Source organism: Pseudorasbora parva, chromosome 11 (assembly GCF_024679245.1).
Source record: "Pseudorasbora parva isolate DD20220531a chromosome 11, ASM2467924v1, whole genome shotgun sequence".
In the NCBI taxonomy this organism is placed as follows: Eukaryota; Metazoa; Chordata; class Actinopteri; order Cypriniformes; family Gobionidae; genus Pseudorasbora; species Pseudorasbora parva.
Genome location: NC_090182.1, coordinates 31,667,581 through 31,690,546, shown reverse-complemented (window position 1 = coordinate 31,690,546; position 22,966 = coordinate 31,667,581). Strand labels below are relative to the sequence as shown.

At 36.1% G+C, this 22,966-nt stretch overlaps 3 protein-coding genes across 6 annotated transcripts in view; 1 reads left to right on the top strand and 2 right to left on the bottom strand.

Moving 5' to 3' along the window:
• lman2 (lectin, mannose-binding 2) overlaps positions 1 to 5,795 on the bottom strand; it is a 9,018-nt gene extending 3,223 nt beyond the window's left edge. Inside the window, exons 1-4 of one of the 2 annotated variants that reach the window (XM_067457802.1) lie at positions 5,560 to 5,795; positions 3,771 to 3,889; positions 562 to 679; positions 275 to 357 (exon numbers count right to left, since the gene is read on the bottom strand). In XM_067457802.1, the coding sequence (XP_067313903.1) occupies positions 275 to 357; positions 562 to 679; positions 3,771 to 3,889; positions 5,560 to 5,746 (507 nt within the window). In that variant the 5' untranslated portion in view covers positions 5,747 to 5,795. Of the gene's footprint in view, positions 1 to 155; positions 236 to 274; positions 358 to 561; positions 680 to 3,770; positions 3,890 to 5,559 lie in introns of both variants that reach the window. The other variant, XM_067457803.1, reaches the window with a different exon arrangement.
• Positions 5,796 to 6,870: 1,075 nt separating this feature from the next.
• pld7 (phospholipase D family, member 7) lies at positions 6,871 to 14,522 on the bottom strand. 2 transcript variants are annotated; one of them, XM_067456630.1, is made up of 11 exons: positions 14,245 to 14,522; positions 12,906 to 13,808; positions 11,872 to 12,059; positions 11,594 to 11,777; positions 11,316 to 11,430; positions 11,075 to 11,202; positions 9,526 to 9,729; positions 9,032 to 9,171; positions 7,808 to 7,973; positions 7,620 to 7,719; positions 6,871 to 7,413 (listed from the first exon to the last, which is right to left on the bottom strand). In XM_067456630.1, the coding sequence occupies exons 1-11, from the start codon at positions 14,245 to 14,247 to the stop codon at positions 7,208 to 7,210; spliced, it is 2,337 nt and encodes a 778-aa protein (XP_067312731.1). In that variant the 5' UTR covers positions 14,248 to 14,522; the 3' UTR covers positions 6,871 to 7,207. The 2 variants fall into 2 exon arrangements, with proteins under 2 accessions (XP_067312731.1, XP_067312732.1); XM_067456631.1 differs by having other exon boundaries at positions 11,872 to 12,056.
• Positions 14,523 to 17,314: 2,792 nt separating this feature from the next.
• Positions 17,315 to 22,961, top strand: gpr137 (G protein-coupled receptor 137). 2 transcript variants are annotated; one of them, XM_067457799.1, is made up of 8 exons: positions 17,315 to 17,461; positions 17,926 to 18,527; positions 18,625 to 18,674; positions 20,120 to 20,360; positions 21,215 to 21,358; positions 21,446 to 21,574; positions 22,243 to 22,361; positions 22,469 to 22,961. In XM_067457799.1, exons 2-8 carry the CDS (start codon positions 18,183 to 18,185, stop codon positions 22,560 to 22,562), a joined length of 1,122 nt encoding a protein of 373 aa, XP_067313900.1. In that variant the 5' UTR covers positions 17,315 to 17,461; positions 17,926 to 18,182; the 3' UTR covers positions 22,563 to 22,961. The 2 variants fall into 2 exon arrangements, with proteins under 2 accessions (XP_067313900.1, XP_067313901.1); XM_067457800.1 differs by having other exon boundaries at positions 17,337 to 17,456.
• The last annotated feature ends 5 nt before the right edge of the window (positions 22,962 to 22,966 follow it).

The window sequence follows — 22,966 nt, the reverse complement described above, 5'->3', positions numbered from 1 at the left end:
AAGTCCAGTATTCTTAAAGCCTCAAAACATATTTGCTAGTTTGGATCTAGATATAGTTGAATTTTATTCTCAAGTCAATTTCTGATCATGAAAAAGCAAAGCTTTCATTCAAATGAATGTACAAAAACACAAATATTTTACGTCTCTCAACTCACATCCGGAGCCTCATCGTTAGGGTATGTGTCTATAAAAATGGCCAACCCATGGAAATTGGCACTACTTCCAAACACGGTGCCTGTAGAGAAAGAAGGACCCATGAGTATGGCACACTTACATCCATTCCTTGGAGATCATTACGGAAGGTATCCACAAAAATAGCCAGGCCTACAAAATGGTCTTGGTTTCCAAAGACTGGGCCTAAATGAAAGCATGACACAATCAACTGCAGGGAAGTAAGAGCAGACTTGCAAATGGATCACAGATGGACTACACACACAAATAGACAGCATACTCATTACATTTAAAATCATGACGTGCACAATGGAAATGGTCAGAGAAAGTGCTTAAAACAGGACCTGAACCTGCAATTTTCCTTCACAGTATCACAGCTTTCAAACTTACCAGCATGTAGTCTCTCCTTCGTGTACCAAATGGCAAAGCCATCTCCATGGAGATTCTTCTTCCCCGATCCATGAACTTTAAACTGCACATGCATCTCCCAATCCTTCAAATAGCATGGCTACAAAAGGCAGAAAATAAACATTACTCATATTGCATTGCTTCGCATTTGTTAAGATGCTGTGTTTTAGTAGACTTTGTAAACCAAGCCTGATCTGCGGCAATTTGATTTCGTCCTGCAACTTAAATTCATCACCAGACCAAGCTCAATTTAAAATTGAACATTGGTCTGGAGAGTCTGCTCTGTATTTTCTACTGCACAAGAAGTGTTCGAATAACTCTGTTGGATAGTCAATTGGATAGTCCTTCAAATAATTCGACCACAAGAGGCGTGATCAACGGGCAACGACCCAACGTAACTCTATCTGTCATCATGTTAAACCTGCCAAAAGCGCGCCAGGCGGATAAGCCAGTCTGTGATTGGTTCCCACAAAAGTGTAACAGAAGCAGTAGAAATTAATGTACAGGTTTCCAGACTGAGTTGCAGGGTGAAACCAAATTGCTGGCAGACCCAGTCTAGATTATTGCTCCATCATATTTGATCTTTAATGTAATAGAACATTGAATGTTTAGAGCTGGACTCTAAACATCCAGCTCGAGGGGTCCTATCATACACACGGCTCAATGTGACTGCAGGCAAGGCAAGTGTTTTTTGCTAGTTTCAGCCCAACACAGTTATCATTTTCACATCCAGTACCACGTTGTTTAAATAGAAAATGCACTCATGCCATCTTTTTGCCCATGGTCTCAAAACTAGGTGTTTTCAGGCGCATTGTTGGCGCGTTGCTATTTTGTGGAACTGAAATCGACTGCGCCACTGATGTTTAAAAGGCACATTAGTAATATGCGTATATATAGGTAGGTGTATGCGCATACACTGTGCTTATTACACACACAGGAAAACAAAATAAACAAAAAAGGATTCCTCTCTGAAAAGGGTTGGAGACTGATTGGTTTATTGTACGACCAAAGCACCCATGACTCATTAAGAGACTAGGGACAACCCTTTTAGACCATGCCTGGTACGCCGACCATTTTTTCCTTCATTAAACAAGCAAAAGTGGATTTAGACACATTCTAATTAAGCCTTTCTCTGCAATCACGTGAAAATCTGAGCTGCTCGTTTTTTGCTCCTCTTCTGATGTAGGAAGGGCATCTTATTAAAATATTACTACACCTTAAAGGGGTGGTCTTTAAGTAAAAAAGGTGATTTCAGTTTTTTAACTTTAGTTAGTGTGTAATGTTGCTGCTTGAGCATAAACAGTATCTGCAAAGTTACAGCAATGAAAGTTCAATGCAGACCGAGATATTGCCTTTTAAAATTACGGCAGATTATTGCCTACAAAAACGGCCTGTTTGGACTACAACGAGCTTCTTCCCAGGTTGGGGACATCAATCATAAACCCTTGCTATTAACATAAACACTGTTGCTGCGTCCCAATTCACCTACTTATACTAAGTCCTAAAAGTATGTACTCTTCTTGCGAAGAAAAAGTACATACTTTTGAGTGTGTAGCAGAAAAGTATGCAAGCTTCGGGACATACTACTTCGTCATCTTTAACGGACTCTTGTCGCTATCCCGTCACCGTTCAAACTGCTCTGTTATTCATCACACAGTTCAAATCCTCCACATTCAGTTTAATTTCCTACCATATCGGAGAGAAATGTAGCCGCACGTTGATTTGCTATGTGTGGGTCTTTAATGCAGACTCCCTTCATGTGTTTGCAGTTTAAATATAATGATGCATTTAAAAGTTAATGGCCAAACGTGTCATTACAAAAGTTCACAATGCTGCTGCAGTTGAAATATAATGTGGACAACACTGAATAAATATTTTTTGTGAGGTTAAATACTGATAGTTGGTCACTCAAACCCCTTTATCTAAACCTCTCTACTTAACCGACGGACTCGCACATTTGTCATGTTTGTAGTTTTTTAACCCTTTTTTCCACATTTGTAGTTTTAATCAAAACCTTGTCCAACTCTCAATGGGTTGTGGGCAATATCAGCCGTTAGTGCGCACATCGATCTATCCAGGTATCTTTCGAATACTCTTTTCAACATACTACGATTTGGGACATACTAATCCTATTTGAGTACTATTTAGTATGGATAGTTTGCGAATTGGGACACAGAGTGTGACTTCTGCCAGTAATGGTAAGGGCTGTGGAGTTTCCGGACAACCTGTGCTTGGCACTTCAGCCAATTAAAATACATGAAACTACATTTGGCCATCTAACCAGTATAACACCATTGCGTTTTTTGAAAAAGAATGGGCTTCATAGAAGCAGGAAGCAAACGAGCTGTTCAAAGGAGAGTGGAAAGGAGACAGCGGTGTAGAATAAAAGTAAAATATGAGAAAAAAACGGTGTTAAAAAAAAGGGGAAAAAAAAGTATTAAGACATGTTATACTGGGCCCCATAAACACAACCTAGCCTAGAAAAAAAAACACTGAACCACACCTTTAATTCCACAACGCCACTATTTTGTTTTTGCAAACAACAATGGTGAATAAGACTGTGTGTACTTGACCATTTAAACAACCAAAAATGTGAAGTAACTCACAAGACTTGACATCTGACAGTTGTCTGTGTGTGTGTTTCAGAAAAGTGCACTCAGCAAAAAATCGATTAGAAGTTTAAACTAATGTAGCTGGAAAAAATAAATTTAATGAAGAAAGAACTATGCTATCCGTGAGAGTTATCACAATATAGATGATAAAAACCACTGATGATAAAGACATCTTGTAATCTGATTGAGGCAGGAACTGTGTGGAGATGGGACGGCACGCAGCAGTCCATTTGCATTTAAACTAAAATTCACATGAACGAAAATAGCCTGTTGTTGACTGCAGTCAGAAATGGGTATTTACAGCGTGGATTTATAAATGATCTGTGAGGTATTAAGTTGAAACTTCACGGACACCTGAGACTTAAATAACATCTTGTAAATATGGGCATAATCCAAAATTAATCAATTTAATTGCATGTCATGTGATCAGTAGTACCATCAGATAACAGTGAACACACAATGTGTGGTTAAATTACTGAATTATTAAAATCTCAAGGGATACTTCAATAAATATTTTATATGTTCAAGTTTGGGATTCCCAGGTGTAGGTTTTTAGCTGTACAGTGCAGTTTTACTCACCACTGTATTCCAGATGGACCCATGTTTGCTCCTCTCATCCGGAGTTAGACGCACATACTGGCTGGTTACTAAAGTACTTCCCCAAAAGTCCCACTGACTTGAGGGACTCGTTCCAACACCTGACCATCAGAAAAATGAATATTCATATAATTTATTTACAGATTATTCACTTGAGTGTCTAGAATGTCAGTCACACGTGTCACAAAAATGTAAAGTGCAGAAGCATGTAACACAACATTATGAGAAAAACATCAATCAATCAATCAATCAATCAACTTTATTTCAAAGCAGCTTCACAGTGTCAAACAGGATAATATTGCGACAAAATAAGATTCTTTCAAAAACATGAATCTAGACATCACATAAACTGGGCTTCAAAAGCTTGCGACCACAAAGAAAATATAGAACTTTTAATTTAAACACTGTAAAAAAAATATATATATATACATTGCAGAACTGCAAGTTAGCAGTGATCTTGTTAAAAATGATTAAATACCGTATGTTTTACAGTGAAAAATAGTAAAAAGCCATTCCCAGAAGCCCCTGTGACATAACATATGACTATAATAACAATACAAAAAAATCTCACTTTTTGTTATTAGTTTATGTAAATTAGTGTTTTTTTGTGTTACATTTTGTGTTATTTAATGTTCACTTCATTATTTTAGCTACATGTGTGTTACTCTGATGGAGTTTTGTGTTCATGGCTGTGCACCATCTTCATAAAAGTATTCACCATATTTTATGAACAGGCCACTTATCATGAACTGTGATTCATTGTGTGGATTCCTATTGAAACATGTATTTGTTTGTTTCTTAAATTATTTACGCCATGTTAGCATTGAGGCTATACATGGCAAACACAAATCTCAATCCATAAAATATAAACTACTATATAAAATATTTGAAATTGACAAAAGATATAAAATCTTAAAAACATTCAGGTGATTTAAAACCTATGGAAGCAACATTGAGTTATATTGAGTTGACTTTATGGTCAGATATCGCAATTGCACGTTTATAGATGTAAACTCACAATTGTGTGATAAATAGGTTGTGGCTGAAAAAGAAGCATCCATAAAAACCTGTAGCATCACGGTAGCTGTCAGTACATTTCAAGGTACAAAGCAGATTTTGTTAGTTCAATTAGACTGGTATCTAAACATTGTTACTTACATTCTACAATACTGGAAACATCACAGTAGTTTTTACTACACATTTCTGCCAGCTTTTTTTTATTACCCTAAATGTGATGGGATGATTTGTACAGTACACTTGGTAATACTCTCAATTTTGTAACATAAAATTAATATGAAATATTTTACATTTGTAAGATGATGTTTTTGTTTTCACTGAAGCACAAAATGCTCTCTGGACAACCTCCTTCTCACATCATTATGGAGATCATCAAGTTTTGCACAAACTTGTGATGTAAACGTGCATTTTTATTAAATTCATTAACACATTTGCAAGAACTAGCAAATTAAATAGCGTTTTGACAATTTTGCATGATCTGCGTGTGAAGACAGATTCCTTTACAAGATTCCTCACCTGTTCAAATAAATGCTGACTAGTTTTGTTTACACTAAGTTGTGTTCCTGTAAAGACTCCACAGTAAACTACTTATATCCATGTGTGGTACATGTTCCCAATAAAATACATGAACCATGACATTACAAAAAAGGTGACATCCTAACTCAATGTAAGAGAAAGCTTAAAACATGTCAATGATTAGGCTAAATGACGTCAATAAACCACAACACTAGCTACAGCTGCTAACGTTACTCACCCTGATATGGTTTAATGAGCGAGTGCTCCCGTTTCAAGTGCTCCGCATTCCCGTCCGTTATATCGGAATATACGGAAGAAAAGTGGAGGAGCCATAAAAGTAATAGTATTCTGTGACACATCGGCATTTTACGAGTTACACTTGGTTGAGTGTGAAGCCACAAAGATGGGCTTCTTTCTCTTGCCATTTTTAACGTCTTCCTTCCTCCGCGCCTTCACTTCCTGCGCAGAGAAGAAGACGCACGCGGGCTGTGTTTCAAAGCCTAGTGAGCTGCCTAACTAGTTAGCACACTTGGGCGTCATAGGCACCAGCATTCTTACGCCTAGGTGGGGGGCTCAGAATGTTTTGAATACTTTTTTCCTCTTTCATTTACTTCACAATTCAAGTTGAATTGTTTTGTTTTATTTTGATATATGGGTAGTTGACAAAGAAGCATTCATATTTTTTGTTTGTTTTTTGTAAAACACCACTAAGTAATATGCACCATGGTGTTTGAGAAAATATAAGGGGTCACTAACTTTGTCTGTTCTTTCACTGTTTTTTAATTTGTTTTAGTGAAATGTGTCCTATGGTGTAAGGCTAAAAGTATTAAGAATAATAGGGGTGTTGCACCATGGGACAACAGAAATTTTTATAGAATATTTTTATAGTATATTTTATAGTAATATATGAACAATTCTGAGACATGGTCTTACCATGTACACACTGCATGGGCTTTCAGTAACATGACACTGAATGGATTCCTTCAATTAATTAACTTGGTCAGTGATCAGAAATAGGTGTCACGCCGGAGGACATGGTTTTCAAAATTATGCCTGAGGAATTTATTAACATTTGTATGCTTTTATTTTTAATTGATAAAAGTTGTAATTTATTAAACTATTGAGACAGTCACACTATAGGACAATTTTGAGATTTTGCTCAAAAATGTAATGTCAAAGCAGATTTTATTACCCATAAAATCCCATAGAATTTAACCATTTACTGCATTTTAAATAAAGACAATACTTATATTCATTTTTATCTTGTGTGACAGTGAAAATATCACATCAACAACCCATACATTTTGTTGTAAAATACTGTTTATCTATTAGGTTGCACATATGTAGTACACATTTTGGTAAATTCCCTTTTCATTTTTAAGAGAATGTCAAACATCTATCTGTAGAGCTTGGTATCAGCTTGCCTGTAAAGTGGCAGACATCTTTCTTTTTTTGTTTGTTTTCAAAGTAAGGTAAATCTGAATAATTTAGGTTATTTAGGAACAACAAAGCACAAGGATTTTCTTACTGAAAAGTAGTTTTATTTTGAAAACAAACTTTACAGCCAAGGCACTCATTACATAATTTCATGTACATGCATGTTTAACCAGTTCAACATCATAGATCAGTGCTTGCTCAAGGACCTTGTCCTTATTCTGGCAAATGTCACAATGCAAATATACAATTAATGCACTTGATGAAAAACAAGAGAAATCATAAATGTCATATTTATAACAAACATTAAAAATGCACAGCATCCTTTTGGCACATACATAAAACATAAATAAATTATCAGTAGGCAGAAATGCCGCAGGAAGAGTTTTTTGGTTTTTGATGTTTTTGTAATAATAGTGCTTAGCAACATAACAAATAAAGAGCATGGTACATTATGTAAGTGTTTTTCCGCTACAATGTTCTGCGTGAACATCACTGAGGGGTTGGGCAAATGCTGAATGCCAATCCCTCTGGAAAATCGTCTGCAACTGGCTCTGAACGGTTTGCTGGCCCTTTCCCACTGCAGAACCTGTCTGATTCACAACAAGCCCAACCCCTGCCGTCTGGGTGAAGTAATTCTCAGACCAGTTAGAAGTTCCTGTAAAACACAATATAACAATCAATCATCGAAGCAGGATTATAAATCTGACATCCACTGTATTGCATAATTCATATTCATGGTGCTTCAATTGTTTACGTAAACATGAACCACTTCTGTTGTAAGGTTTTTATGATTCAGCGCCAAACCTGCCATCAGGTTGCTGCAATGTGTGTGAAAATCGTGCATGTAGACAGCTAACATACCAATGTAAACAACTCGATCAGTCACCATGTACTTGGCATGGTTGACACGTGCAAACGGAATCCTCTGCTGCTCTCGTGTTGAGGGCACCTCGAAAACTTTCTGTATATGAAATTTATATAAACATTAAATCCCCACCAATGCATGTAAAAACTCTGTTTCAAAATATAAAGAGCACAGAGAAACGTACAGTATGAATGTTGCAGCTTAGAGGGGGCTTGCTGAGGACGGACAGAGACTGAAGAAAGACAAACATGGCACCAGGAGAGTGACTCCAGCAACTGACCAACAGCTTCACCTCAACACCTCTGGTACAAGCAGCCTCACGGAGGGCCAAGTCAATGACAGGCCAAAACCTACATGACATAAAAGACATTAGAAAAATCATGAAAATCTTTAAGCTAGTCAAACTAAGTCACAAATGTGCACTAAATACATTCAGCTTACTTCAGTTAATGAAGTTATTGTTCCCACCAATGTTATTTTAGTATTGAGATATTATTATTGTTTTAATTTTGAATTCATTTTTTCATTTTAGTTTAAGTTTCAGCAATTTTGTGTTTTTGTCATTTTTATTAGCAGTTGTTTTTTTTTGTAAAATATCTACTTTTTATTTTAGTTTTAGTTATTTTAGTATATCATAATGAGAAATGTCGCTTGGGCTACTAGCTGTTTGCCAAAGATGTGCCTCTATTATGCTTTTCCAGATATTACCTTTCATGTATTGAGTAATATACCTGATTGTGAATGTAAAAGGTGTGTTTCAAAAATCAAAGTGCTCAATAAATGTTGTTATTGTCTCCCAAAAGAAAGAACCAAACTGCCTGAAACGAATCAATAATACTTTCTGTTCAAACCTACGTGTCTTCATTGTCTGTCCACAAACAAGATCTACAATGACTCGGGGAGTAACGATACATCATTTATTGAGATATCGCGATATAAAAATTAGATATGTATCGCTGATGTAAACAATGTTATTCGCGATAGTTTGTTTTATTCAAGGGTGTTATTCAGTTATGGTAATGGAAATGGCAGTTATGGAAAAAAAAATTTCACCCCCATGTCTTTTACATTTTCTACAGTGAAATAGCCAGTTAAATAAAGGCTTTTTTAATTATTTGAAGAGGAGCCCCTTGGATTTGCGCCTTTGTTTTACATTCATTTCAATATCCAATCCCAAAGAGCACCTTCAAACATCTCATTGAACTCCCTGAGCATCGCAGACTTTTTTTGCCTTTTCAAGAAAATATAAGTGTTTGACCTTGGATGCATGCAAGCCTATGTTAGGAGACCTCCAAAACAAAATTAGGAACCTTTAAAATAGCATAATAGGGGCATTATTTATTTTAGTTTGCGTTTCTTTCAATTCGTATGGTTTTCGTTTTACTCAGTATCAAATGGTAAAGATTACCGAACGGGCTCCATGAATTGGGACATGGGAAGGTAGTCCATCACAGACACATAGACAAAGCGCTCAGCATCAGCAATCACTGACAGGATGCTCGAGAGGTCGTCAGAACGGCCATGTGATGATAATGGAGGAGGGGAACTCTAAAAAAAACAGTCAAAGTCAAAGAACAAACTAAATTTTCTTCAAACATGAAAAATGCGTGCCATATTTAGAAACAAATAAAAATTAATGATATAGGACAAACATACAGTCGATGCAATGTATTCTTTCAAAAGTGAAAAGAGTGGCAATATGACAAAGAGACACTATTTCTAAAAAATGCATACAATTAGAAAAAAAAAAGAAAGTCAGCCAGCACAAAAGTCAGACAATGAGTGGAATTGTGAACCGGTTGAATAAAATGATTGCAAAACATGCAATGAAAAAAATATATATATTATGAATATGGTGAACAAAACACAGACCAAACAACTTGTGAGAGAAACACAACTCACAGACAAATAGACACGTGCAGGGACACCGTTGAATGTAACAGCTAATGGGTACTTAGAACTGGAGAGGGCAGAGAAACGGCCCGGCCAGAAGGGAGGTAGAGATCCATTCTTCTGAGCTCCAATGTCCCAGTACACGTCAAATATCCGTGAAGCGTCCTGTGCTAGACAGCTGCAGTCTTCCACAGCCACTCCAACCTCTTTCACCTATTAGAAATAATGACTATATTTCAGTATCTGCAAATAGATGATTGTTTATTTGGGTTGATGGCCATTTCGACATTATAGAGAGCAGGCCCCATGTCACCTATCCATGTATAGTCTAATAAAATGGTTATGACTTTGGTAATAACTAATTGTATATTTATTCATTTCTCGCTAGAAAATAAATGAAAAGCGGAAAAAGTAGATCAAAAACAAGTATTTACAGACAAAATGTCCACCAATTGTAAATTTCAGCAAACATTTTTTTTATCTTAAATTGATTTTATTGTTTTAGCTCTACTGTCACAGAATCTAAAAGTAGGCTATGGGCACACCGCTCAAACAGCGACCAAAGAACTAGCACTGATGAAAGCCTCGCATCATCTGCTTCAGAAGCCACAGAGAGAACTACTGCCGACTGTCAGCTATCATGCACATTCTGCGTCTGCATTTAAATGAGACTATTTCTGGAGATATAGTCGTCTATATTCGTCATTCAAAAAGGGAAACCGACGCTGCTGATATACGAACGGTAAACAAAGCAGCATGTGCTTACCGGTTTAAATATCAATCTTGCTGATCACTTTATTATTCCACTCATTTTAATTAAAATATTTACCCAGGAACACTCAGGTAAGATGACATAAAATTAGAACGGCCTTCTGTTTGACTTCTTTGCTTGCTGTTTTGCTATTATTTTATTGCACTGACTCATTCACAAAGCTCAAAAACAGCCTGACATTGCCTATAAGCCGATTGTTGGCTTGGTGTGTCCTGGGCTTTACACACAAGATTGTTGGATATTATAGGCAGCAAAATAAATAATAATCAAACACTGTTTGTAATAGGCCAGAGGAGAACTGGTACCCCGACTGAGCCTGGTTTCTCCTAAGGTTTATTTTTCTCCATCATGCCCTGATGGAGTTTTGTTTCCTTGTCACGGTCGCCTTTGGCTTGGCTTGCTCAGTTGGGGGCACTAAAATGAAATATCCAAATAAAATTAATTACAAAATTAACTGTATCAACTATATTACTGATCTGCCCACATTGTCACTATATGATAACTTGAAATGAGCTGATAACATCGCAGTTTTCCCCAGAACGACTGTACAGCCGTATCAAATTTTGTTGCAATATTTTCCCGTTAAACGCTGTGAAGCTGCTTTGAAACAATCATCATTGTAAAAGTGCTATATAATAAAGTTGACTTGACTTCAAAAAATAGATCAGATGAAGGTATTAAAATGTGGCTCAATCATTGGATTCAGATGTGCCTTCTTGCCTTTCTGCCTCCATATACCTGCGGAAGCAGCATTTTTTCAGATTTCGTACGCAGCCTTGGACTCACCTGAGTAAGAGAACGCCAATCCATGTTTGCGCTCCCTAAATACATATGCTTCTTATCCACAACCCATAGTTTGGTATGTAAAATGCCTCCGGTGATGCTCTGTAAGTCAACTCCCCTGACCTCAGCCCCTGAGAGAAAGCACAAAGCAAGTAAGGCTGCATAACATCCATTCCAAATCATTCAACCTCAGCGTACGTTTTCACATTCTGCATGTAAATGTGCAATCGTCATGCTGCTGTACCTGTTGCTAACAGTTCGTCTGTGTCTGCAATGTATGGCTGAGGGGCGTTTACTGCAATCTTCAACTTAACTCCTTTTGGTTCAAGCTGCTTCAGATGGTTGAACACTTTTTTGCCCTATAGAGAAGATAGACATTAACTGCCTTTCCATATAATAAGAATCAATACTTTCCTATTATCATCCACATCTTATTAGATCATATGCCAGTAACAAATGTTCTAGAGCCTAGAATGCATTATTCTCACTTATGAAGAGTAAAATGTTCACGGCACAACATACCAGCACAGACGAGGGCTCTGTAAGGCCCATGTCTGAATCTCGGAGTGTGAAATAGAAAGCACCAATGTGGACAGAGCTGTTTGCTATGTTTAGTAAATTAGTCCATGTATCCGAAATGCTTGGCAGGTATGGCGAGCCGGAAGGGAAGCTGAGGCCCTCTGGGACACTCTCAACAAGAGTGAGCCTGATTAAAAACATTTAGAAACATATTTAAACATCTTAAACTCAGATAAAACCATTTATATAATTAAAAAAACACTCAGGACCTGTTTCCTCACCTACAGTCAGAGATGCACGTCTCTTGAGGCATCCAGAAACTTTCCAGCCAGTGCAGTTCCAGTTGTGACATCAGGTGTGACATAGATTTAGGGACTCCATACTGCCAGATGTGCAATGCAAATCCCCCAAAAAGAAGCAGAATGGAGGGCAGGAGACATAAAAGGGAAAAGCTCCTTCCTCTTATCTGCTAAAACAATATAAAATTAACAATATAACATTAAAACAATATAAAATGAAATACATATTATTTTCTTATGCAAACATCTAACAAGATGTACGCAAATGTCTGTTAGTGATGAAATTACAGTTTTGTGGCTTTTTTTATTTCACACATCCTCTTCTGTTGAAATTCTGTTCTGTCTTTGATGGCAAAACAAGTACTTTGAGGCAAATAGACTCAAACCCTTCGAATTTGTGTATGTATGCAAATCAATGAGGTCAAATTAGTCCAGACTTTTAGTCTGCAGATATGGCTCGCAGAATTTTTCTTTTTTTAACCTAGTATTGTTGTTTTCCAGCAAAAAAAAAACTCATCTTAACATTTATAGGAACAAATGGCTTAGTATATTGACTATTTATATTTGAAAATTGTATTACAATTACACAAGATTGTGCTTAAAACAAGAAAGCATTTCTTCCATTGAAGTAAAAAGAAATTTAAAGGGAAAACAAGATTATTGCTCTTACCCCATTGGTATATTTTATGTTTTAAACAGAAAACTGGCTTAATTTTGATAAATCACTTGGAAGACGTAGTATCTTATGTCGTGTTGCTTCTTAAGTAATTGTATATTAATTTCATAAAAGGTATAGATATTTATAATGGACAAGAAAAATACTGATTGAGAAAATGGTTGGTATCCATGTCTGTTCCCTTAGAAAATTCATAGCACGCCTTTCCACAATAGCAGGTTTAATACTTAGGATTAGAGGTTAGCTTAAATCTCTAACCCTTACAATGAACAATAATAGTATGCTTGTCTAAGCAAACACCATTCATTTTGCATGTTGCATGTAATATGATTCACCTCACCTTTGAGGGTGTGCACGTTTTGGCTGGCGTGTGTTTTGTGTGAGTAGTATCGGCAGTTTTGATTCCCTGTCGTGTTTCTTTAAAGCATTTTTTATTATCTGAAGGTTTCTGTATCTTAGCAGTTTCATCCTGACCACAAAGTGTGGATCCATCATTGTTATCTGCAACAAAGCACTGTTTCATATTATTCTCTGTGACACGATCTTCTTCTGTTTGTTGTGATTGGGATACATTTCCTTTTTCCTCTTTCAAAGTATCTTCATTAGCTTGATCCGAGGACTCGCATTGATCATCAGAGGAGCATGAGCTCAGATCCTCTACAACAGCATCCTGTGCTGACATCTGCTCATCTTCTGAGACGGTCTCTCCACTTGCAGTTTCAAATTCAGAATTAGGTTCTACTACAAGATCATTGGTCTCATAGATGTTCCTGAGTGGGGGTCGCTGCAGTGAAATGTCAGCCTGATCAGAGTCTTTTGTAATCTCAGGCATTTGATCAAAGGATTGATCTATTTTTGGAGATAACGGAGTGGAGGTGTGATCCAAGATATCACCTTGAAAGAGAACATCAGCAAGGCTTGTGGGTAAACGAGCTGATGGGATGGGCAGTGCTTTTTCTTTCCCCCCAGATACTGCCATTTTCACTCTTCCAGCCTCTGTAGAGCCAGCTTTGTCTTTTTGGCCCTGCTGGCTGGATCCATCCGTCTTCTGTGATGACTCTGCACTCTGGAAGGTGACTCGCTTGCGGCTCAGGGAGCTTTGAAAGGTAGGGATACGGGACAATGGTGGTCTCCCTGCTTTACGGGATTCCTCTCCATCCTCCTTCCTCTCGGATGTTGCCTTCTCATTGTCTTCCTCGTCTATCAAATGTTCAGTGGATCTAAAATGTACATCCTCTGGTTCCTATAGCATAAGTTGAATGCAAATAATATAATGGGTAATTTATATGTAATTTTTTGTTTGTACAAATTACACTTTAGTACATATGTATGTTGTTAGCAATTATAGATAGATAGATAGATAGATAGATAGATAGATAGATAGATAGATAGATAGATAGATAGATAGATAGATAGATAGATAGATAGATAGATACTGTATAAAAACTGTATATTATAACTGTATAATCAACTCTACATCTCTTGGTCACTAAATGCAAGACTGGCTAGCAAATAAGTAACAATTACCGGAACAAACGTTTGTCTAACACCATGCAAGGTCAGTAGAAGGTGTGTACGACCAACTGAAATGTTTAAACGCTGAAGAAGAAAAAAACTGTAACCTTTTTAAACACTAAGCCAGCAAGTTTGAAACCCGAGTTAGCAGGCAAGCTACTCACCATGACCACAGACGAGAACTATTCTCAACTTATCCGTAACGATCACAATTTTCAAAAAATACAAATGGTAACTTAAAAACAAAACGTATGCCGATCTATACGAGGCGGTTAACTTGTTGTCGGTCCAGTTAGGCGGATACAGTGAGGAGGAGGTTTTTAAAGCCGATGCTGTATCTGTCTGCGACGTGGCTGCAGAACTACAGCTCACACAGTGCGGTACAATGAAGAAAAGAGAGAGAGAGAGAGAGAGTGAGAGAGCGAGAGGAAAAAGTGAGGAAGAAAAACCTCGCCTACTAACACGCTCAGTTCAGACGTTACAAACCACCTCTGACTCACAGCCTGCGATCTGACCGCCGATCAGTGAAACTGACAGAATTCCGGTTAATGTTATGAAATGATGTATACAGTCTATACTTAAACATCTGTTATTTAAATCAGGCTGTTGATTTGCGCGCTTCAATCAGTTTGTGTGATGAAAATCAGGAATAAATGATAATGATATAGGAATAAAAGACCGATTTGACGGTTATTTGATGGCGCAAAACTAAGTTGAACAAACCGCCGTTTCCCTTCAAGTACTAGAACCTGGCGTTGATTGAGGGCTCCTCTGCAGGTCAAGTGCGGTAATGCATATAATGGGCGTTTGTACCCAAATGGATAAAAGCTTTTTCAGATGTATCAAGGATAAGAATGAATATAAATAAATAATTTATGTTTCTCTTAAAAAATGTTGTGTAACTAATTTCTGTGACATTACAATTGCAAATCAAGTAACAACAGGGAGTTATATGTAAAAAAAGATTAATAATATCTGCAATTTAAACTTCACTCAAATTATTAACAAAACTAAGAGTTTTTGTGGTTACAAAGGGATTTGTCATTCAGGGGCGGGTACTTTTGTCAAAAGCTGAAGGAATTTCCAGATAATCAGTGTTGTTAGCATTAGATATTCCCCTTAAAGTTACCAAACTGTTGGATAAAATGCTTTCTGATTTTATTTGGAAAAACAAGCCACATTATCTGAAAAAAAGGAATGGTATGCATTTCCAAAGATCATGGTGGTTTAGAGGTGTTGAGTGACTTATGATGTTTTGAAACAATGTAGGCTTGTGCTTAATTCAATTGGGAATAAACACAGTATTTGGAATTCCTTTCTCAGCTGCAAGCAATTGGCAGACCTCTCGTTTTTATTTAAGTGTAGGCTAATTGTTCAATTAAATAATGATAATAATAATAATAATCACAATCATAAACAAGCTCTCATGCCATGGACACTGGGCTACAAGCATACTTTTTCACCTAGGCTATATGGAGAAATTATATTTGCAGCAACAAATGAATAAAAAAAAAAAAATTATATATATATATATATATATATATATATATATATATATATATATATATATATATATAATCGCACATTTCATGTCTGATAATTAACTGCATTAAGTAAAGGTATACAATTGATGTAGTGATGGAGTTCCTAAAATGAAAAAAGGATATAGATGAATTGTAAAGTCTCACAGCCGTAGGCAAAAATGACCTCCTAGCATTCTCTGTTGCACCGTGGCTGGATCAGTCGCTTGCTGAATGTACTTCTCATTCCAGCCACCATGTCAAAGAGGGGGTGAGGTATTGTTTGTGATGGTCAACCTCTTGGTCATTATTCTCCTCTCCAAACATGTCCAGATCCACACCAATGACAAAGCCTGCATTTTCTTATTCAGCCTTTTGGCATCTCCATCTTTAATCCTCTTTAATCAAAGACATACAAAATGTATTACTGGTTTGAAAACAATGATTATATTTTATTATATCAGGTTATCAGGGTTTTTTGAATACATTTAATAGCCTACCAATTAGACCTAAGGAATTTGCTGTATGCAATTCCCTGAATAGTAGGTACTGATCCTTCTGAGAAATACTATGGTTACATCACAGGAGAAAGATCCAAATAGTTGTTGGTAATACAAATATTTTACAAAATAGCATCACAAATAACTAAAAATAAATAAATAAATAATAATAAATCAAAAAATGCAGGCCCCAATTGCAAATTTGGGGTGACTGATCACATCTGAAATATACTGATCACATCTAATTTTTTTCAGTTAGCCAAATTGATTTTCTGTGAATTGGTGCAATTTAATTCACAAATTCAATTTGGATAACAAAAAACATGTGATCAGTCACAGAAATATAGCAATATTATATCCTCTAGCTCACTTTTTATGGTCTTCTGTGTTTGGAGATATGAATTTTGGTGTAAAGATGAACTGTGGATACATTCTATATTAATAATAAAGTTTAAAAAAAAAGTAACTTTAAAAAAATGCCCATTGAATATATCCAGTAAAACATGTGCTGGAACGTTTTAAATTAGATACTGATTACTCTTGTAATTTCTGTAAAGGTGAACAGGAAACTATTTGTCATATTTTTCAACTGCATATATATTAATTCAAAAATATTTTGGATTGATGTGCATGGACCGTTTAATTAAGAAAAAATGGAACTGATTCGCAGCTGAGTGGATTTGCCATAATAGTAATAATACACTTTATGCGATTGAAAAAGATAGGCATACTTCATACAATTTATATTAATGGGAAAGTTTCACATTTATACAATGAAATTGTCTGACTCCAAACCTAACCTTTCTTGCTTTAAAAAATATTTCAAGCTTTATTGTTCTGTTTTGTGCAATTGCACAAGTAAAAAGCTAATTAGTCAATCAATTAGAGCTTATAACAATTATTATAAGCAGATTATGTTGTATAAAGTAGCAACCTTTTCCTTTAGTTTGTTATAATTTTGTTCTTGTCCTGGCACTGTTTTGTTTTGTTTCATTTAACTTTATTACTTTGTATTTTTACTTTGAATGAATATGTCTCATTTTATTGTTCTGGTTTATGGCATAAATAAAACAAAAATTAAATGGCGGATGTCTTGGGCCAAGGCTATTCTTACCCCTCCTCTGTATCTTTTAAGAGTGTTTTCGTTGCCATCTCCGGGCTAGGCGTGGTCTTCCACGAGGAGGAAGTCATGTTTATTTACGTTTTTCGTTACCAGTATGTAACGCTAGATGTCGCCATAGATAAGTCCGTTTGATGATAACACAGTGCATAAACCGGCATAAACACGAACGGGACTTTAGTGATGAGGGAAAGGATTTATTGGATGTTACGTCGATTACAACGTCTTAGTCATTTGTAAGGTATTGTTGAATGTATTGTTGTAATATTTATGGGTTTTTTTTTAAACCATTTGCCGCATATCTATGTCAAAACCGACCTATGAACTAGCAAATCGATTTTAAACTCAATCTAGCAACGTTAGCCACACAGCTAAGTTAGCCACTTTATGTCAGTCTTTATGTAAGTCGTTTTGATACAAATATTTGAGTGTTAGAACGAGTTAAACATTTAAACATTTATAATTATATTATAATTTATGCTGTACACCGAATAAACCGTGCGGATGAACAGGTCTTGCGAATAAACAAACGTTACGTCGGGCTGTCATTGTTGACTGTCAAAACTCCCAATCAGTCACAGTTACAGTTTTCAGGCAAAATATGCTTTTGTTTTCAATTAGGGAGATGTTCATTGTTTGAGTTGATGTAAAACATGTTGATGTGTTACTTTAGTTTCATTAAACGCTTTCACTTTTATTTTGCAGATCACAGATTGATAAGGGGAATTCTCACAAAGGACTTTTGAGAAGTGTGTTTTTCTCGTCGTGTTTGATCCTGGCTTCATGTGACAGAATATAACATCAGACTAATGATAGTCAGACAAATACAGTATGCCTGAATTAAGTTTGGCCCTTTTGCTAATATGATTTATACTGATATTTTATACCATTTTAGTTTTATTTTATTTTGATGCTTTTGTCTACACATTGTATTATTTTAAATTTTTACACCTATCATCATAATGCACAATTCAGTTCCACCTTCTCCCATGAGACCAGCCGTGGCCCCATCAGTGCAGCTGGGTGTCACGGTTCTTTACACCTGTCTTTACGGGGGGCTTTTTTTAGTTGTATACATTCAGCTTTGGTTGCTGTTACTCTACCGGCATAAGCGATGGAGCTACCAGAGTATTTTTCTTTTTCTTTGCCTGTTCTGGGCAGCTCTTCGCACAACACTCTTCTCGTTTTATTTCCACGATGCTCTTGCGGCCAACCGCCTGCCCACTCCAGTCTACTGGCTTCTTTATTGCTTCCCAGTGTGTTTGCAGTTTTTTACTCTGAGTCTCTTTAACCTTTACTTTACTCAGGTAGGTGAAGTGAAAGTTACATAGAGAAACAATTGTAAGATGTTTGCTCGGTTAAGAAATCAATCCACTCCTTAATAACAATGTTTCATTATGACAGGAGTTGCTTAAAGTCAGAAGTGTATTCCACATTGAGCCCAGCAAAGGACTGTGAGTACATTCACATACATGCATAGTAATTAGGACTGTCAAAGGAGTAAAATGTATAATCAATTTAAGTAGTTCACTTTAAAATGAAAATTACCCTGTGATTTACTCACCCTCAAGCCATCTATAGGTGTATTTAACTTTCTTCTTATTGATGAACACAGTCAGAGTATTAATAAATATCCTGACGCATCCAAGTTTTATAATGGCTTGACGGGCTCCAAAGTTTGAAGTTTAAAACTCCAAAAAGGGCATCCTTCCATCATAAATGTACTCCGTACTGTTCGAGGTGGTTAACAAAGGCCTTCTGAAGTGAATCGATCAGGTTTTGTAAGAAAAACCTTTCTGCGTAAGTTGAATCCGGAAGGCGGTCTGGTGGAAGCTACTTTAAAGTTTTAAATATGGATATTTTTCTTACCAAACTTGCTCCATTCTCTTCAGAAGGCCTTTATTAACCCCTGGCACCGTGTGGATTATGTTTGTGAGGGATGGAGGCACTTTTGTGAGCTTCAAGCTTGTGAGCCCTGTTCACTGCCATTATAAAGCTTGGACGCATCAGAAAATGTATTAATATAACTCTGTTCATCATAAAGAAGAAAGTCATATACACCTAGGATGGTTTGAGGGTAAATTTATGGGGTCATTTTATATTATGGGGTAATTTTAGTTTTTAAATATATTTTTTATTTATTTAAGTGAGCTAATGCTAATTAATTGCACATCAAATTTAGCTGAGAAATTACCCGCAAAAGATAATTTAAAGTCATTATTGTGTTATATAAGACAAGCGTCAAATAGCTATTATAAAAAGTTGCTTTAGAAAGAAATATTTAATTTGAATTTATTAATTCAATTTATTATTATTACTTGGTTAACAACATTCTTGAAAATCCAGGTTTGAAACAACATGTTAATGGGTGAGTAAATGTAAATGAACAGAATTTTAAATTTTGGGCAAACTCATTTTATTAGCGTTATGTTTCCATAACTAATTAAATGAACACGTTAAATTGACAGCCTTAATAATAATGGATATTATTTGTTTAATGTGAATTGTATGGAAGGTTGTTTTTGCCACAAATTAAAAATAAACAAGGTAGTTGAGACTTTTCTTCCTCAGAATTGAGTTTATACCTTGCAATTTGCACTTTATAACTTGCAATTGTGAGTTTATGTCTCTAAATTCTGAAAAAAGGCAAAATTGCGAGATGCGAGATTGCGAGAGTTAAATCTCATAATTCTGACTTTATTGGTCAAAATTCCGAGTTCATACTTTTTTCCCCTCACAATTCTGATAAAACTGGCAAAATTGCGAAATATAAACTGATATTTTCTCGCAATTCCGAGTTAAATCTCACAAATCTTTCTTTTTTCTCAGAACTGTGTGATATAAACGTATTCTGTGGCAGAAACAAGTTCCCCTAGAATTGTGTGTATTTGACTTCTAGACGGGTGGCTCGGTGTGTGTATGCCTCTATGAGTGCCATCTTCCTGTGCGTCAACATAGTTTGCGCAAGCCTAGGAGAGCATGGAGGTTCTGGCGGAGCTGGTGAAAATACATGGAGGCTGGTTTTGGTTCGGGTGCTGGTTAATGACTTACTGTTTATCCTGGAAGCTGTGTGTCTGGCCACATCTCTGCTCCTGTTAACTCAATTCTCGCCCACCACCATCACCCCTCTACGCAGTAAGGTACATACTTTGCAAGGACTTGAGCTCAAATGGTAGTCACAATAAGTGTTGCAGAAAGTTACTTTGAAAAGTAATGCATAATTATACAGTATTGCGTTACTCCCTTAAAAAGTAACTGATTGTGTTACTTAGTTACTTTTTAAGCCATTCTGGAAAATGGAAGAATAGGACACAAAGGTTTAACACTTCATTATGAAAACAAAAATCTAAAGTCATTTTTGCTAATGGTTAAACTGAATCATTGAATGTCAGCAACAAGTGCATTGGTCAATAAAGTGAGATTAAATTTATTAAAATATTAGTTTTATTTAACATTTACAATTATTGGAGGTTTATATAGTGTTCTGATTTTGCAATTGACTTATTTTATTTATTTTGTGAGTAAATGCATGCTCACATTTATTCTAAAACTACAATAACCCTCATGTTTATACACACAATTACAAACACTTATGATTTTTCTCACCATTTGGACAAATGAGCTGTCAGTCAATAAATCAGAAAATAAAGTGACTTGGGTAACTTCTTTGAAAAATGAAATTGATATTTTAAAATATTTTATTAAAAATGTAAAAGTAATGCATTACTTTACGAGTTATTTGAAAAGGTAATCTGATTATATAACTGAATTTACTTGTATTGTTTACGCTCCAACACTGGTCACAATATTTTTTTGCTTTTTACTGTAATCTGCAATATTTTAATATAGTTTATGGTACGCTTTAAAAGTTTAGATCTTTTTAACGTTTAGATCTTTAATAATCTACTCAGGATTATATCTCTGTTGCAGTTAATGATAAGAAAGACAAACTTTGGTACAAAGAATGTGTTTTCCAGCTGTGTTGTGTTTGCAGGGGCTTTTCCGGACTGCGGTGCTGGGGGCAGGCGTGATCTTTCTCTTCTCTAGCAGGGCTTGCTACAATCTTGCAGTACTGTTTTTGTCTCAGAACCATAAAGTCGAGGCTTTCGATTATGACTGGTACAACATTTCTGATCAGGTGGGCAGTTGCACTTGATTGGTTGAACTAATAAAAAGGTGTTTCTCTCACTGGTCAGTTTGTGATGGTTGCGTGTTCTTCTCAAAGGCTGACCTTCAGAGTGAACTTGGAGACAGAGGCTACATTATCTTTGGAGCAGTGCTTTTCATTTGGGAGCTGCTACCTACCAGCCTGCTCATTCTCATCTTCAGAGTTCGCCAGCCTCCTCAAGAAAAGGTCTGCTGATTATCTTTTATTTCACTCATACGCTACTGAGTGTTAACCCTCTAAAAAATATTACATGTAGTAATTGTTTTACTTCATCTGAATGGTGGGAAACTTTGTAAAGGTTTTGGCTTGCTATGCGAATGCAAAAAATATTTTTTGAAAAGGTTATACAGTCGACGACGGGCGTGTTTAAAAAAATATATTTTAAAAATGTAGGTAATTTTTGACCGCCACATGAAGAGCAGCAGAGGGTTACATTTTGTATTAATACTTTTAATAGATCAAACGTGACAGTAAAGATATTTATAATGTTACGATGGATTTCTATTTCAAATAAATGCTGTTCTTTTGAACTTTCTATTCATCAAAGATTCCTGATTTTTTTTTATCAATTTCCACAGAAAAAAAAATGTTTCTTGAGCAGCAAATCATCATATTAGAATGATTTCTGAATTATCATGTGACACTGAAGACTGGATTAATGATGCTGAAAATGAATTTTAAATTGTAATCTTTTTAACAATATTACTGTTTTACTGTATCAAATAAATTCAGCCTTGCCCAGTATAAGATAATTATTTCAAAAGCATGAAGAAACCTTCCTGACCCTAAACATTTGAACAGTTCGTTGAGCTCGTTGGGCTCTGGGCATGACATGTTTGCTTTGTTAATTTCAGAACTGCAGCCCGGCAATGTGCAACACAAAAGGCTCACGGTCATATTTCTTTGATGATCCTCGTGGAATGGATGATGACTCGGCTTCTCTCTGGAGCCACGGTATCAATGCTCATAGCAGGTATTGTGTTCCTCAGGCTTTGAGGATTACTACTCAAATATTTGACATTGAAAACACTTGTGGGATCAGTTATGATAGTGATTCAAACCACGTCTCTGCACCAACAGCTGGTTTGGCTCGAGTGAGACGACTCCACTTCTCTTCAACAGGAGCGACCAGATCAGCCAGCACCACTCACTTTACTCCACTCCACAGACCTAACCACCATACAAAGCTGCAGAGATCTTCCTCTGACCTTCTCAGGCGATAGCACAGCATTACCTCTTCCTGTTGAGTAGCTCAATGGGTTTGTTTGCACTAATACGCATCAGAAGCATCTATACTTCTGAAATTGCACCTTGACTTTTTAAAGCTGAGCACAATTAAGACTAGATGCTTATGAGAAAAGGGACCAGATAATGAATTTACTACAAGGAGGAATAAAGGAGTTATTACCACATTTACCTTTTTATCATTCATGAAAATATATTTGAAATGTATTAACATGTTTTTTTTGTGTGGGATGGTGACCTTCCATCCATTTTAATTCAAAGCAATAAATTTGGTACTTTGTGCTCTGATATTTGCCAATGTACTTGAATAAAAAACTAATATAAACAATTTCT

What these genes read in the sequence shown, in the direction of transcription:
- pld7 (XM_067456630.1), bottom strand. An exon ending in CAGAGCCCTCGTCTGTGCTG is followed by an intron (nt 11,431 to 11,593) that starts GTATGTTGTGCC and finishes TCTTCTCTATAG; the next exon opens with GGCAAAAAAGTGTTCAACCA. An exon ending in AGACGAACTGTTAGCAACAG is followed by an intron (nt 11,203 to 11,315) that starts GTACAGCAGCAT and finishes GCTTTCTCTCAG; the next exon opens with GGGCTGAGGTCAGGGGAGTT.
- gpr137 (XM_067457799.1), top strand. Translation starts at nt 18,183, where the DNA reads ATGCACAATTCAGTTCCACCTTCTCCCATGAGACCAGCCGTGGCCCCA. An exon ending in TTAACCTTTACTTTACTCAG is followed by an intron (nt 18,528 to 18,624) that starts GTAGGTGAAGTG and finishes TCATTATGACAG; the next exon opens with GAGTTGCTTAAAGTCAGAAG. An exon ending in ATTGAGCCCAGCAAAGGACT is followed by an intron (nt 18,675 to 20,119) that starts GTGAGTACATTC and finishes TTTGACTTCTAG; the next exon opens with ACGGGTGGCTCGGTGTGTGT.